General features: G+C 44.0%; 1 protein-coding gene and 1 long non-coding RNA gene across 3 annotated transcripts; one reads left to right on the forward strand and one right to left on the reverse strand.

Annotated features, from left to right (window-relative positions):
- The first annotated feature begins 301 nt into the window (after positions 1-301).
- LOC105706858 (uncharacterized) lies at positions 302-4,763 on the forward strand. Its single transcript, XR_001104941.3, has 2 exons — positions 302-1,470; positions 3,382-4,763. It is a non-coding gene; the product is annotated as an uncharacterized LOC105706858 (long non-coding RNA).
- Positions 3,777-14,039, reverse strand: PSMD7 (proteasome 26S subunit, non-ATPase 7). Of its 2 annotated transcripts, none has more exons than XM_012437493.2 (7): positions 13,845-14,039; positions 10,697-10,788; positions 9,464-9,556; positions 8,956-9,053; positions 8,320-8,400; positions 5,657-5,748; positions 3,777-4,789 (listed from the first exon to the last, which is right to left on the reverse strand). In XM_012437493.2, exons 1-7 carry the CDS (start codon positions 13,916-13,918, stop codon positions 4,345-4,347), a joined length of 975 nt encoding a protein of 324 aa, XP_012292916.1. In that variant the 5' UTR covers positions 13,919-14,039; the 3' UTR covers positions 3,777-4,344. The 2 variants fall into 2 exon arrangements, with proteins under 2 accessions (XP_012292916.1, XP_064239318.1); XM_064383248.1 differs by having other exon boundaries at positions 13,984-14,000.

Below are 14,039 nucleotides of genomic sequence, written 5' to 3' on the forward strand. Positions count from 1 at the left end.
TAGTCTTGCTCTGTCACGCAGGCTGGAGTGCAGTGGCGTGATCTTGGCTCACTGCAACCTCCACCTCCTGGGTTCAAGTGATTCTCCTGCCGCAGCCTCCTGAGTGGCTGGGATTACAAGTGTACACCACCACACCAGGGTAATTTTTGTATTTTTAGTAGAGACGGGATTTCACCATGTTGGCCAGGCTGGTCTTGAACTCCTGACCTTATGATCTGCCCATCTCAGCCTCCCAAAGTGCTGAGATTGCAGGCATGAGCCACCGCGCCCGGCCAAAAAACAGGCTTTACTTTTTAAAAAAAGATCTCAATTTTGCATTGCTCGCAGGCAAAAATCGGTAATGCCAAGAGTTGAAAGGCATAGGAATGTGCCCAGGCACTTGTCTATATTATGTGTAATAATGTGCAATACATTTGGTCAGGGAAGCTGTAAATATTTTCTCTTGTAGGCCATATAAATCAAATGTTTCTCTGCCTTCCCACATGTCCTGTATCCACCCCATTTTCCCGGACAGGGCAGATGAAAGTCGTTTGGTTAGCATGTTATAGTCTAATAAACAATCCTAACTCATTCTCAAGTTTTATTCTGCTTTATAGATATTTTGGTAGGAAAATCATAGAAGAAAAAGCCTTTTCATAACTTCCCAGTGAATGGGAGATTTCATTCTTTTCTATAAGTTGAGGGCTATTTCCTGCTTTCTTTTCTATTTTTATTTTTTTGAGAAAACTATTGAGATATTTTTAAGTCAAATATCTAATATAAAAAAGTTTGCATTGTTTCAGCTTGTCTTCATTTTAACCTGTGGTCGTCCTTCATTTGCCTCTGGCATTTTTTTTTTTTTCTGTTTTTTTGAGACAGAGTCTCACTCTGTCACCCAGGCTGGCAGTGGCACCATCTTGGCTCACTGCAGTCTCTGCATCCCCGGTTCAAGCGATTCTCCTGCCTCAGCCTCCTGAGTAGCTGGCATTACAGGTACCCACCACCACGCCCAGCTAATTTTTGTAATTTTAGTAGAGATGAGGTTTCACCATGTTGGCCAGGCTGGTCTCAAACTCCTGACCTCAAGTAATCCACCCACCTCGACCTCCCAGATTGCTGGGATTATAGGTGTGCCGCACCACGCCCTGCCCACTTCTGGCATTAAAGTGCTCTAGTTTTGGTAGAATCTTCCCCTTGACATCAGGACCCTCTCCACATTTATCCCCCGTCTATAACCCACATTGTGTTTTCAAACAGAAAACCATAATTCAGGAGTAAACGCCATCCTCTGTAATGTGCGTCACAGGAGCAGCCTGAAATCTGCTTGTTATTCTGAAACTGCGGTGAAATGGAAGGGAAGCTGATGCTGCAGCTATGGAGATGAGATCCAGGCTCGGGGATCACCCTTTTTCCAGAATACGTTTTTGGTGTTTCCAAAACCAGCAAAAGCTGTTTAGAAGTCTCATCTCCAGACTGCCAGACTATACACATGTAAGGCTTTATTTTAAGGGTGGGCCCTGGGTTTTGCATTCAAGTCAGCTGCTATTTGTATGAGCAAGGCTGCTCACAGTGCTGCTATCGGTAGACTACTGGGCTCCCCCTCTTCTACGTGATGGCAACAATTTGGCCTTAGAAAATGTACCTAAGTGACTCCACAGGCTACAGGCCTATTTTCTTCATAAGTAGGAATGGAAGATTCCTGTTAGGAAGGTATATGGCGGTTTTGTCTGTGTGTGGGCCAAACTATTAAAAACAAGAAGGCCTGGGGATTCCCATGTTCTTAGATGCTCAGTAAACATTTCAATTCATCATACTGTCCAACTTAAAAGCCTGTGGCATTGTGCTAGTTCACTGGACCCTGGGAAAGTCTTTTAAAGCCAAATGATACTTTTTTTTTTTTTTTTTTTTAGAGAGACAGGATTTTGCTCTGTTGCCCAGGCTGGAGTGCAGCGGGGTGTGATCACAGCTCACTGCAGCCTTGAGCTCCTGGCTCCAGTGATCCTTCTACCTCAGCCTCTTGAGTAGCTAGGACTAAGGCACAATCCACTACAACGAGGTAATTTTAAACTTTTTTGTAGAGATGGGTCTTACTATGTTGTCCAGGCTGGTCTCTTACTTCTGGGCTCATGTGATCCTCCTGCCACAGCCTCCCAGTGTTAGGATTACAGGCACAAGTCACTGCGCCTAACCCTGTATTATACTTTTAAAGGCCAACCTAAATCCCATGTGGTGTCAATTCAGGTGTGCACTTGCCCCTCAGCCTTAAATACAGGGCCTGTTCCTTAGGATGACTCCACGTTCCCCTGCTTAAAGTTCCAGCACCATGGCACCTGTCTCTTCCCCCACGCCTGGGTCTTGCTTTTGCCCATTTCCTAGAGAATTTGTGGTCCAGGGTACCTGTCATATCAGTGTGTTCCAAACATGGCACCCAAATCTGAAAAACTTCTTCAATGCTCCCGTAGTTTGCGATACACCTCAAGTTTCTTTTATTCAATTAGATACAATCATCTGACTTTTGGCTTCTGAAACAGGAATGTCTGTTTTGTTCTGTTTTCACTTTGCCATGCCTTTTTATCTCAGAATCTTGATGAACTCTTAAATGACCCTTGACCACAAATACCTTTATTTATGCTAAATAAGAGCCATTTTACATTCTGCTACGGGTTGAGTGCACCTAATCCAAAAATTTGAAATGCTCCAAAATCTGAAACTTTTTGAGCACTTACATGGTGTTCAAAGGAAATGTTCATTGAAACATTTCAGATTGGATATGCCCAGTTAAGTATAATGCAAATATAAAAAACAAAAGTTTCCCAAATCCTTAACACTTCTGGTTCCAAGCATGTCAGATAAGGGATATTCAAGCTGTATCCATTCCCAAATTTCCACTAACTAGCTCTTTGGCAGGTCTATGTAAAATTGATGCTTCTATTTTGGGAGGCTGAGGCAAGTGGATCACCTGAGGTTGGGAGTTCGAGACCAGCCTGACGAAACCCCGTCTCTACTAAAAATACAAAAAATTAGCCGGGTGTGGTTGTATATGCCTGTAATCCCAGCTACTTGGGAGGCTGAGGCAGGAGAATCCCTTGAACCCGGGAGGCAGAGGTTGCGGTGAGCTGAGATTGCACCACCATTGCACTCCAGCCTGGGCAACAAGAGCAAAACTCTGTCTCAACAAAAAACAAAACCTAATGGTTCTGATTACTTAAGGCATTATAACCTCATGAAGTGGTTTATGAGATGCAACTGAGTTTTTGCACTATGTTATTGTACTCTGAAATCTCTCAACATAAATAATCAACGTAGTGCATTTGAGAGGTTCTACCTGTTCAAGACAGGAAGTTTAGTACCTGTGACTACTATGTGCCAAACGATTTAATGCCTTATTGAATGTTCCTCTAGGAGTCCTGTGCACTTATCTTGGGGGAAACGTTCCATTCTTAATACCATGCCCGCTGACCTGTGGTCTGAGGTACTTACAACTGCTACAGTGGCCAATGAAATGTGTCCCTTTTGAAACACTGTTCTGGGGACTTCAGAGACAACTGACTGCAACCTACCACACCTCAGGAATGAGGGATCTGAGGCACGAATGAGAACCTGGGTCTTCTGGGCTCAGAGAACTTTTCTCATTACAGCAGACTGCGTTTCCATTTAGGGGAATGAGACGCTCTCTTTCATAAATTATACAAAGTCCAAGAGAACTCCTTAAGGCAGCTCCAATCGAAGACTGTCTTGGCTGCTTCTGGAAACAATGGATCACTATTCCCAAAGTCAAAAATGACTAGAACACAGACTTAAAAATCAATCAAGCCATTTAATTGTGTCTTTGAAGGTAAACAATATAAGGAGCTGAATCCCAACCCCTGAGAACGCCAGAGCTATGGGTCCAAAATGGTGTGGTATTGTCAAGAGTTCAGAAGGGCCAGCACTCCAGGTGTGACCAGGCAGAGAACATATGGAATTCATGCATTCCATTTAATAATTTTGTAAAATACCAGAAACAGACCCCAAGAGTCTTTCAAGATGGGGAAAATTCAACTCCTGGTTTTAGAGATAAAACAATGAAGAGAACCAGAACTGGTTGTTGACTTCTCTTCATGTTTCTCACACGAGCTGAAGCCTGAGCTGACTGACTATCATATCCCCAAGTCACAGAGCTGAAGCCACAGTTCAGGTTTGATATCAGTCTCCGTTCACTTCCACGGAGTGCCACAGCCAGAGTGACTGGAGGCAGAGAGCTCCTGTTGGGACAGCTTTCTAACAGGCAAGTCTTTTTAAAGTGAAAAAGAACCCTCCAGCAGCACACTGATTTAGTTGGTAAGATTTTAATTTACAAATTAAAAAAGTTATTTAATACATGTTTTACTTTTTCTCCTTTTTCTCCTCTTTCTTTCCATCACTCTTTTCCTTATCTTTATCTTTCTCCTTGTCCTCTTTCCTATCCTTTTTGCTTTCTTCTTTCTCCTGCCCTTCTTTCTTCTCTGCATCCCGGTTGGCAATCTTGTTGTTGATGAGGTTGTGCAGGGCAACCACGGAACGGATCAGCGAGGCCAGGTACACCACCACCATCTGGTCGTTGGTCTTCAGGTAAAAGGCTTTGACAAACTCCTGCAGGCTGACGTCTGGCAGCAGGTTGAAGACGTCCTGCAGCTGGTAGATGATCTGGTGGTTGATGGGCAGCTTTCCTGTGGCAACTTTTTCCAGGTAGCTCCTGATATCCAGAAGCTTGGAGTTCAGTCCCTTCAAACCATGGACCTGGTTTGTGATCCGCTGGGACAGAGTGCCCACTGTTGTGTCTTTGATGTCTCTGTAATAACCCACAGTTAGAAAGGGCAGGAAAAAGCATCAGGGTACCACGTTATTGCGCAAGTTCTCACATTCTAAGAAAATACCTAGCTTTGTTGGGTGTGGCAAGTTTTTAAAGAAGAATGTCACTTCTCCATTTGGTAAACATTTATTTATCAATTCCCTTAATGTCATTATCATTTGGGGCACATATTTTATCTTTCTCATCACAGGACATTTTTCAAAAAATAATTATAAAAGAGAGCTAAAATAAAACCATTTTCACTTAAGAAAAAAAATATCGTTTTTAGATCAACAGTTCAGATCTGCCAATAACTCTGGCAGAAGCTCTCTAGTTCACCTTTCCTGTTCCTCAAAAGATGGTATTTTTTCTACCCGCATCTTCAGAATATCGAGAAGATATTAAATGAGACGGTAATTTTTAGACCTGGAAGGAACCTCACTGACTGATTAAAACTATGACCTTTTTAAAATAAGGCTTATATAGATACATGATTTTAGAACGAAAGCCATCCAAGAGGAAGATTCTCTCTAGAGAATGGGCTACATTCGTTGAGACGAACATCTAGTGGAGAGTAGAGGCCTGCATGTATTTCACAGCTCTGTTCCTGCCACAGTCAACATTACACTTTCCAGGTAAGGTGTGCTCTCCAGTCATATATTCTAACTCAAGACATCTCACAGTTGATGATTTACACACAAGAAAACAAAGGCCTGGAAAGGGACTGTGATTTGCTCAGAATGGCAGAATTGTTAGTGGATGGCCAGGACCAGAACCCAGGTCTCCGTACTCCCGACACAGACCTCTTCCTTACACCATGTGACCTCTCGGGCAGCGAATGATTTTGATGCTGTGCTAAGGTCTCACCGTAACAAGTGTTCAACTCCAACTTCCTCAGCTTCCTCTGCTCCAATTTCACTGGTGACGTGTTCAAATGTTTTTGAGGTTGGAGTTCCATCCTGGGGGAGGAAGCTTAACTATAATTTTTTATTTTCCACAAACAAACTGATGTGTTCCTTTTCGCACCCTGAGTTTTTTGCTTTAATTCAGCTCATTTAATGAGTACATGACTGAGAATTTTCTATGGCAAGGGTGGGTATGGCTTGCTTTGAAAGTTTAGGCTTCAAAGCTACCATCACTGTGGTGCTGCTCAGTGATGCAGTCTGCTGGGGGACTGCATGTTGAGAAAAATCTGGATCCTCCCTCAGGATGAACACAGAGGGAAGTCTCAGGCTGGTTCTTAAAAGTATATAGTTCTCAGCTGGGCGCAGTGGCTCATGCCTGTAATCCCAGCACTTTGGGAGGCCGAGGCAGGTGGATCACCTGAGGTCAGGAGTTCGAGACCAGCCTGACCAATATGGTGAAACTCCGTCTCTACTAAAAATACAAAAATTAGCCAGGCGTGTTGGTGGGCGCCTGTAATCCCAGCTACTCGGGAAGCTGAGACAGGAGAATTGCCTGAACCCAGGAGGCAGAGGTTGCAGTGAGCCGAGATCGTGCCACTGCACTCCAGCCTGGGCGACAGAGCAAGACTCCATCTCAAAAAAAAAAAAAAAAAAAATGTGTAGTTCTGGCTGGATGCAGTGGCTCATGCCTGAACTAATCTCAGAACTTTAATATGCCGAGAGTTCGAGACCAGTCTGGGCAACATGGCGAAACCCCATCTCTACTAAAAATATAAAAACTAGCCAGGTGTGGTGGTGGGTGCCTATAATGCCAGCTACTCTGGAGGTTGAGGAATGAGAATCACTTGACCTTAGGAGGTAGAGGTTGCAGTGAGCCGAGATCGTGCCACTGCACTCCAGCCTGGGCGACAGAGCAAGACTGCATCTCAAAAAAAAAAAAAAAGTGTATAGTTCTGGCTGGGTGCGGTGGCTCATGCCTGAACTAATCTCAGGACTTTGGTATGCCGAGAGTTCGAGACCAGCCTAGGCAACATGGCGAAACCCCATCTCTACTAAAAATACAAAAACTAGCCAGATGTGGTGGTGGGTGCCTGTAATCCCACCTACTCTGGAGGTTGAGGAATTAGGAGGTAGAGGTTGCAGTGAGCCAAGATCATGCCACTGCACTCCAGCTTGAGCAACAGACTCTGTCTCCCAAAAAAAAAAAAAAAATCTATAGAGTTCTTTTTAGAATGGACAATATAAGCAAGCTCATGCCAGAAAATATAACTTTTAGCCCTTTTATGTCTCTTGGATCAAGTGATTCCAGAGTGCCAAAAACAATGCAATCAGAACAGCCGACTTTCTGGAGGTATGAATTAATCAGAGGATCCACTGGGGACGCAGTCCATGGTGGTCACCCAGTGACTTCCTGATGGGAGTCAGAAGATACTTTTCTCAGCCCTTGTGCCAGAAGAGGCTTTATGTCTCCTGTAAAAAGGCTGTAAAATGTCTGCAAGGCAGGACATAGTAGTAAGAGCACAGGCTCCCCAGCCAGGCTGTGTGGGTTCAAAGTTTGGCTCCCCCATGTATGTAAAACGGGAGCTGCAAGACCTTGAGTGAGTCACTCAACTCATATAAAGTGCTGTGAAAGTTAGCTGTGATTATTTTACTTAAGATAGTGTTAATCCTGCAAGGGGCATTCTCATCTTTGCTTTGGATGCCAGGATGGTTAGAACCTTTAACAGTCTTGTGGAATTTCTTGGTAACCTTTACAACAGGCATGAATTCCTCTTGAGTTTCATCTTGTAACATGATCCGTATGTCCCCTTTATCCTCTACTAAAAAAAATATGTGGCTTCGTTAGTTTGTGTGTATGAGCAACCACGATTCCTTTTCTAAAGAGGCAGGAGAAAAAAACTAAAACAACTGGGTCAAAACCAGGGACGAAAGCCCTACTGCAACTAGGCGCTACATTTGGATCCAAGCTCTCTGGTGGCCAGGTAAAGAGAAAAGCTCCAGGAAGACAGAACTTGATGCAAGGAACATTTGCAGAGAGCTATCCTAAAATACCCTTTTCCAAGTCTTAAAACTGAATGTAAGGAAAAATACTGCATATGAAATTCAAAAGCAGACCGTAATTTATCCCTTAAACTTTTCATTTGTAAAAGAGGAATTTGGATTTCTCTTTTGTTTTTTTTGGGGGGACAGGGTCTCACTCTGCCGCACAGGTTGGAATGCAGTGGCATCAGCATAGCTCACTGTAACCTTGAACTCCTGGGTGCCTGTCTCAGCCTCCTGAGTAGCTAGGAGTACAAGCATGGACCATCATGCCTGGCTAATGTTTTTATTTTTGTAAGGGTCTTGCGACGTTGCCCAGGCTGGTCTTGAACTCTTACACTCAAGCAATCCTCCCACCTTGGCCTCTCAGAGCACTGGGTGAGCCACTGTGCTTGGCTGGGAATTCAGATTTCTATGTTCCTCTCTGTTTCCAAAATATGGTGATTAAAAAATTCAAAGGGAAAAAACTTAACTACCTTCTTTTGTTATAGAGACAAAGGATTTGTTGACCTGAAAATGGAAAAAAAGCCATTCACCCAATAAGGAGCAAGTCTAACCTCCCAGGTTCCTAGAAAGATGACTTACATCATGGACTTCTTCCACTGAAATGTATGCTTCTGTGGGCAGCCCCAGGTCCTTTGGCTTCACGTCAATAATGACCAATACCTGGCAGAGAAACACTTCTTAGCAAATCATCTCAGGCCTAGCACAAAAGGGATAATTTCAGTCATTCTTCTCATGATTACTAAAGCTATTTCTTGGATTCAATTAGAAACGAATCAGGATTTTCAGCAAAAATGCATTTATAGCTCAAACAATCTCATCATTTTTCTGCTTTTTGATTCCCTTCATTAACAAGCTGGCGGGCAGTACAGTGCCTAGTACAAGGGCATTAGGGTCAATACAGGCAAAATGTCAATCCTGGTCCCACCACTACCAGATCTTGCCAACCATGCTGAACCTGTTTTCTCATTTGCAAAGAGGATATACAGTTACTGAGAGGATTACATGAGATAACTCCTACACCTGGTACTTAGCAGGTGTAAACTGTTATTTATCAAATATATTAGGTTGTAGTATACTTCACAGAACACTACAAATTAACAGAAGTTTATGGAGAAAAAGCAGTAAGTAGGTTTGCTACTGAAATTCTTCCCAGGATGCTCTTACTTGAGCTGGCTGGCAAAAACATCATTCAAGAATTTCAAAAATAGCACTTACGGAATTAGGACAGTATCTTTTCATGAGTTCGTTGATGGCAATGTCATTCTTGTGTAGTTTCGGGCCCGTGTGGTACCAGCCAACTATTCTTTCTCTGGCTAGGAAGGAAAAAAATTAGTGGGCTTTAACTATTTCATAAAGACTTATACAACTCCCTCAAAGAGGATGAGAACATCAATAGTTATGTCCTTTACCTCTTTGAAAATTCCAGTCATATTTACCCTGGTGGTACTAAAGCTCTAATGGAAGACTGATTTTACTGGACGGTTCTTGACTTTTCTGCTGCAATGAGAGGGTTATTTCCCCTCTTACCCAAACCCAGGTGGTCTATTTGTCCTTAAATTGCTACTCTAGTTTTTCATTTATTCTACCTTATTCCTCTACTATCTCTAGTCTCACTTAAGTCTAGCTAAGTAAAAGGGCACTTGATGTTAAAGAAAGAGAAGAAAAGACCCCCATACACACAGATGAATTCTATGCTAGAACACCTTAGAACATCAAGACATACCATTGACTTTCTTAAACATTCCATACATGTTTTCCAAATAATCATGGTCTAAAAACCACACAGAATCGTCTTTGTCATCTTCATCAAAAGGAACTATAGAGGAAAAAAACGTTAGTTTAGGGTGCTAGATAGAAACCTAGAACACAGGTCACAAGTAAAGACCCCTAGGCGAGATCTGATTCACTTACATGTTTCGCTTGCCCAACACAGTATTAAATTTTTTTTTGAGCTGCCCTCAAAAACAGAGAGAATTCATATAAAAATTCAGACTCCCAGCTTCTCTTAAAAAACTGGAATACCAGTTGGGTGTGGTGGTTCATGCCTGTAATCCCAGCACTTTGGGAGGCTGAGGCAGGCGGATCACAAGGTCAGGAGTTTGACACGAGCCTGGCCAATATGGTGAAACCCCATCTCTACTAAAAATACAAAAATTAGTTGGGTGTGGTGGCGAGTGCCTGTAGTCCCAGCTACCTGAGAGGCTGAGGCAGGAGAACTGCTTGAACCCAGGAGGCGGAGGTTGCAGTGAGCCGAGATCGCACCACTGCACTCCAGCCTGGGCAACAGAGTGAGACTCTATCTCAAAAAAACAAACAAACAAAAAACGGGAATACCTGGCAATTACCAGCTACAGCCAGTTAGGGGCTGCCCCCTTTATAAAAGACACATGCTTTTCAGTTTTCTACAAGCCCAGTAGATTCCTGAAATTTCCATTTGACAAATGACATTATTAGCTGGTCGTTTTAGACACTGGAGTTAGTGACCTCTAGTCCAAAGTCATCCAGCAAGTTCTTCTTTATTGTTGTTGCTTTAATCATAAAAGTAATACATGGATACATTCTTGTAAGGATTCACATAAAAGGGTAAAGTTCCCGATCCCTCCCCTTACTCCACCTATAAGAAGCATGGTTAAACAGTTCAGTGCAGGGGTTGACAAACTGTGCCAGCTGCCTGTTTTTATAGAGGTTTGCTGGAATAGTGCTACTCTCATTTGTTTACACGTTGTCTATGGCAGCTCTTGGCAGAGAGCAGCAGGTGCAGTGGAGACCACATGGCCTGCAATGTAAAATATTTACTGTTTGGCATAGGGTGCAGTCTTTAGGTTCTCTTTTCTATATTTCAGCAATTCCGAGACAATCTCTGGGTTGTAGTCAAAAGTGGTAAAAGGGCTTATTTTTTTAAAATGTTAATTGACATTTTAATCATGCTCAGAGAAACACAAAATTTGTCTTTTACCTGCAAAACTGTTCGATACATCCAGTACTTTCTTCTGCCATGATCCCAAAAGCACACCAACAACACGCTTCTGGTTTCCAACCTTGCCAATTCTGAAGGAGAAAACAGATGGTCAGAGTGAATAGGCTCACGCAGGAACATGGACCCAACAATAAGATACTCAATGGGAAATATCAATGGCACAGATACAATTTAGTTTACCTGGGAACTCAATCTCCCTAAAGCAATGTAATCTGGTTAGGTTGATATTAACTATAAGGGATAATAAACTTGGTACTGACACACACTGGTAGTTTTTACTTAACACTGACTGCTAAGTAATACATGCTTGGGAAAATTTCAAACTTCACAGAAATTTAAAATGAAGAAAATGAAAACTTCTCAGGTCCTAGGATCTAAAAATGTTTGGTGTTTGAAAGAAGAGCACTAGCTGGTGTTTGAAAGCACATTTTAAGCTATGCTACCACATTTAACTTCACTTTTTCTTTGCAGCTTTCCTTTCTCCTTTAAACTTTTCCCACCCTTTAGTCTTTTTTGGAGTCAAGATGCTAGAGTAGGCCGGGGCAGTGGCTCAGGACTGTAATCCCAGCACCTTGGGATGCTGAGGTGGGCGGATCACTTGAGCTCAGGAGTTTGGGACCAGCATGGGTAGCATGGGGAACATGGTGAAACCCCATCAACAAAACATAGAAAACAGCTGGGCATGGTGGGGGTGTGCTTGTAGTTTCAGCTACTTGGGGTTGTGGGGCTGATGTAGGGGGGTTTTTTGAGCCCAGAAGGTCGACTTCCAGGCTAGCTACAGTGAGCCGAGATCATGCCACTGCACTCCAGCCTTGGCAACAGAGGGAGACCTTGTCTCAAAATAAATGAATAAATAAACAGAGAATGGCTGAATGATAAAGATTTTACTTTAGAATTTTTATCTTCATTTCAAACCTCCTCAGTCATTTTCTCCTAAGGAGTTACAACTGCTTCATTTACACACTCTCATTTCATTCGTATTCAAGAAGTATTCTTTAACCACTAGCAAACGTGACTCAGAAACACAACTCCATGCTAAGGAAAGACAAAAGCCACTGTTAACTATACTTTCTTAACAGCTGCTAGTTTCACACTGGTTTAACTAATACTTTTCTTAACAGATACTTGGCAAATCTATAAATGCTTCTTAGGTTTGGGGTTTGAATCAAACAAAGTTAATGATTCTGTATTTCTGGTGCCTCTAATTTTTTTGAGGGGGTGGGGGAAATTGAGTTTCCAATTTCAAGGGAAACCTCCATACTCATGGGCTTTTGTTTTGGTCTACAGAAATCCATTTGTATTTTTAAAAACCCTATACTTGCTTGACAAAGAAGCTAGTGCTCTTCTTTTTTTGAGACAGGGTCTCACTCTATTGCCCAGGCTGGAGTCCAGTGGCAGGCATGATTTTGGCTCATGGCAGCCTCTACTTCTCTGATTCAAGTGATCCTCCCACCTCAGCCTCCTGAGTAGCTGAGACTACAGGCACATACCAACACACCTGGCTAATTTTTGTATTTTTGTATTTTTTTTTTTTTTTTTGGTAGAGAAGGGGTTTCACCATGTGGCCCAGGCTGGTCTTGAACTCCTGAGCTCAAGCAATCCACCCACCTCGGCCTTCAAAAGTGCTAGATTACACGTATGTGCCACCAGGTCAGCCTGAAAGCTAGTGCTCTTAACCAGTGCTTGAATAGAACTGAAATGGTGCCTGTTCCTAGCATCCCCTGGGAGAAAGACAGTAATTACTCTACTGTAGAAAAGCCAACATATCCTAGGCTGAGGGTCCTTTTTTTTGGCTCCCACTGAATTAGTTGCACAGAGCCAATTGCAGGAGAAAGGACGCTTTGCAATAATGGCTTTATAGCAGATGCTCTGAACTGGGTCTTTCCATTTGCCAGTTCAACTAACAATCTTGTAAAACTTAGAAACACGTGGAACAGGTCTAGCAGGATTAACAGCTCCAAAGCAAGCGGTGGTGGATGTACACCCTCAAACAATGAGCTTAGGAGATGACCTTTGAGATGTTTCCTTACCTTTTTCATTAAGGTCCAAATCTCCAATTGGTGTCTCTTTTTTTGGAGACAGGGTCTCACTCTCACCCAAGCTGGAGTGCAGTGGCGCAATCTCGGCTCACGGCAGTTTTTCGAACTCCTGGGCTCAAGCGATCCTCCTGTCTCGGCCTCCCAAAGTGCTGGGATTACAGGCGTGAGCCACCATGCCCGGCCTCGTGTTTTAAATAAAAACGGAAACTTCATCTATATGTACATATGCACACATATACATATATTTTTGAGATGGAGTCTAATTAGATTCCCATTTAGCAATGTTAATGGGTTAAAACCACAGCTGATCCAGGAAGCCCTTCGGGGTGCTGAGCATCATCCAGATTTAGATAACAGGAACTCGGTCATACACAGGAGCCTGGGGGCAGGGGGCAGGGCCACATGAAGCTAGCCCCCTCCGCCCAACTCCGGCATCATCCAGACATCATTCATTTTGCATCATTCACATTTTCGGTGAAATCAACTTGTTTAAACGAGGATAAACATAAATAGGAGCCTGGGGCGTGATTCAGGGCCGAATGAAGCTAGACCCCCTGCGCCTCACTCCAGCATCATCCACATTTCGGTGAAACCAACTCGGTCAAAGGAAGATAAACACAGATAATCGGGGGCAGGAGTCAGGGCTAAAGGAAGCTAGCGCCCTCCGCCCCACCTGGGCATCATCCAGGCATCATTTACTTTGCATCATTCACATTTCGGTGAAACCAACTAGGTCAAACGAAAATAAACACAGGTATGACCCTGGGGACGGGGTCAGGGCCAACTAAAGCTAGCCGCATCCCAAGATCCCCGGCATCATCCAGATTTCGGTAAAACGAACTTCGGCAAAACGAAATCGGTAAACCGAACAGGAAGCTCAGGCCCAGAAGTAGCGGCGGCTGGGGCAGGCGCGGAAGGCTGGATGACTCCGGCATCTTGAGCCGAGGCTGGTCCGGGCTCGTGGACAAGTAAGGGCTACCAGCCACCCGTTCTGCGTCCCCGGGTCGCCCGCGGCCGCCGCGCCATCCCCAGAGTGCCGGTGACTCAGCAGGGACTGCGCCGCTGGGCCCGCTAGGCCGCTCGCTCACCGGTTGAAATGATCCACCACACTAAGCAGCACCAGGGGGTGGACCACCACCTTCTGCACCGCCAGCTCCGGCATCGCGACACACGCCCGCCAGGCCTGGCTCCCTGTTACCCGCAAACACCTGCAGCTCTAGCGATTACCCGGCGCCTTCAGGCCCAGCTTCTCTTCTTCCGGTTCACCAGCCCCCGCTAGGCCC

Source organism: Aotus nancymaae, unplaced genomic scaffold (genome assembly GCF_030222135.1).
Source record: "Aotus nancymaae isolate 86718 unplaced genomic scaffold, 86718_ANA_hifiasm-v0.15.2.pri h1tg000030l, whole genome shotgun sequence".
NCBI lineage: Eukaryota > Metazoa > Chordata > Mammalia > Primates > Aotidae > Aotus > Aotus nancymaae.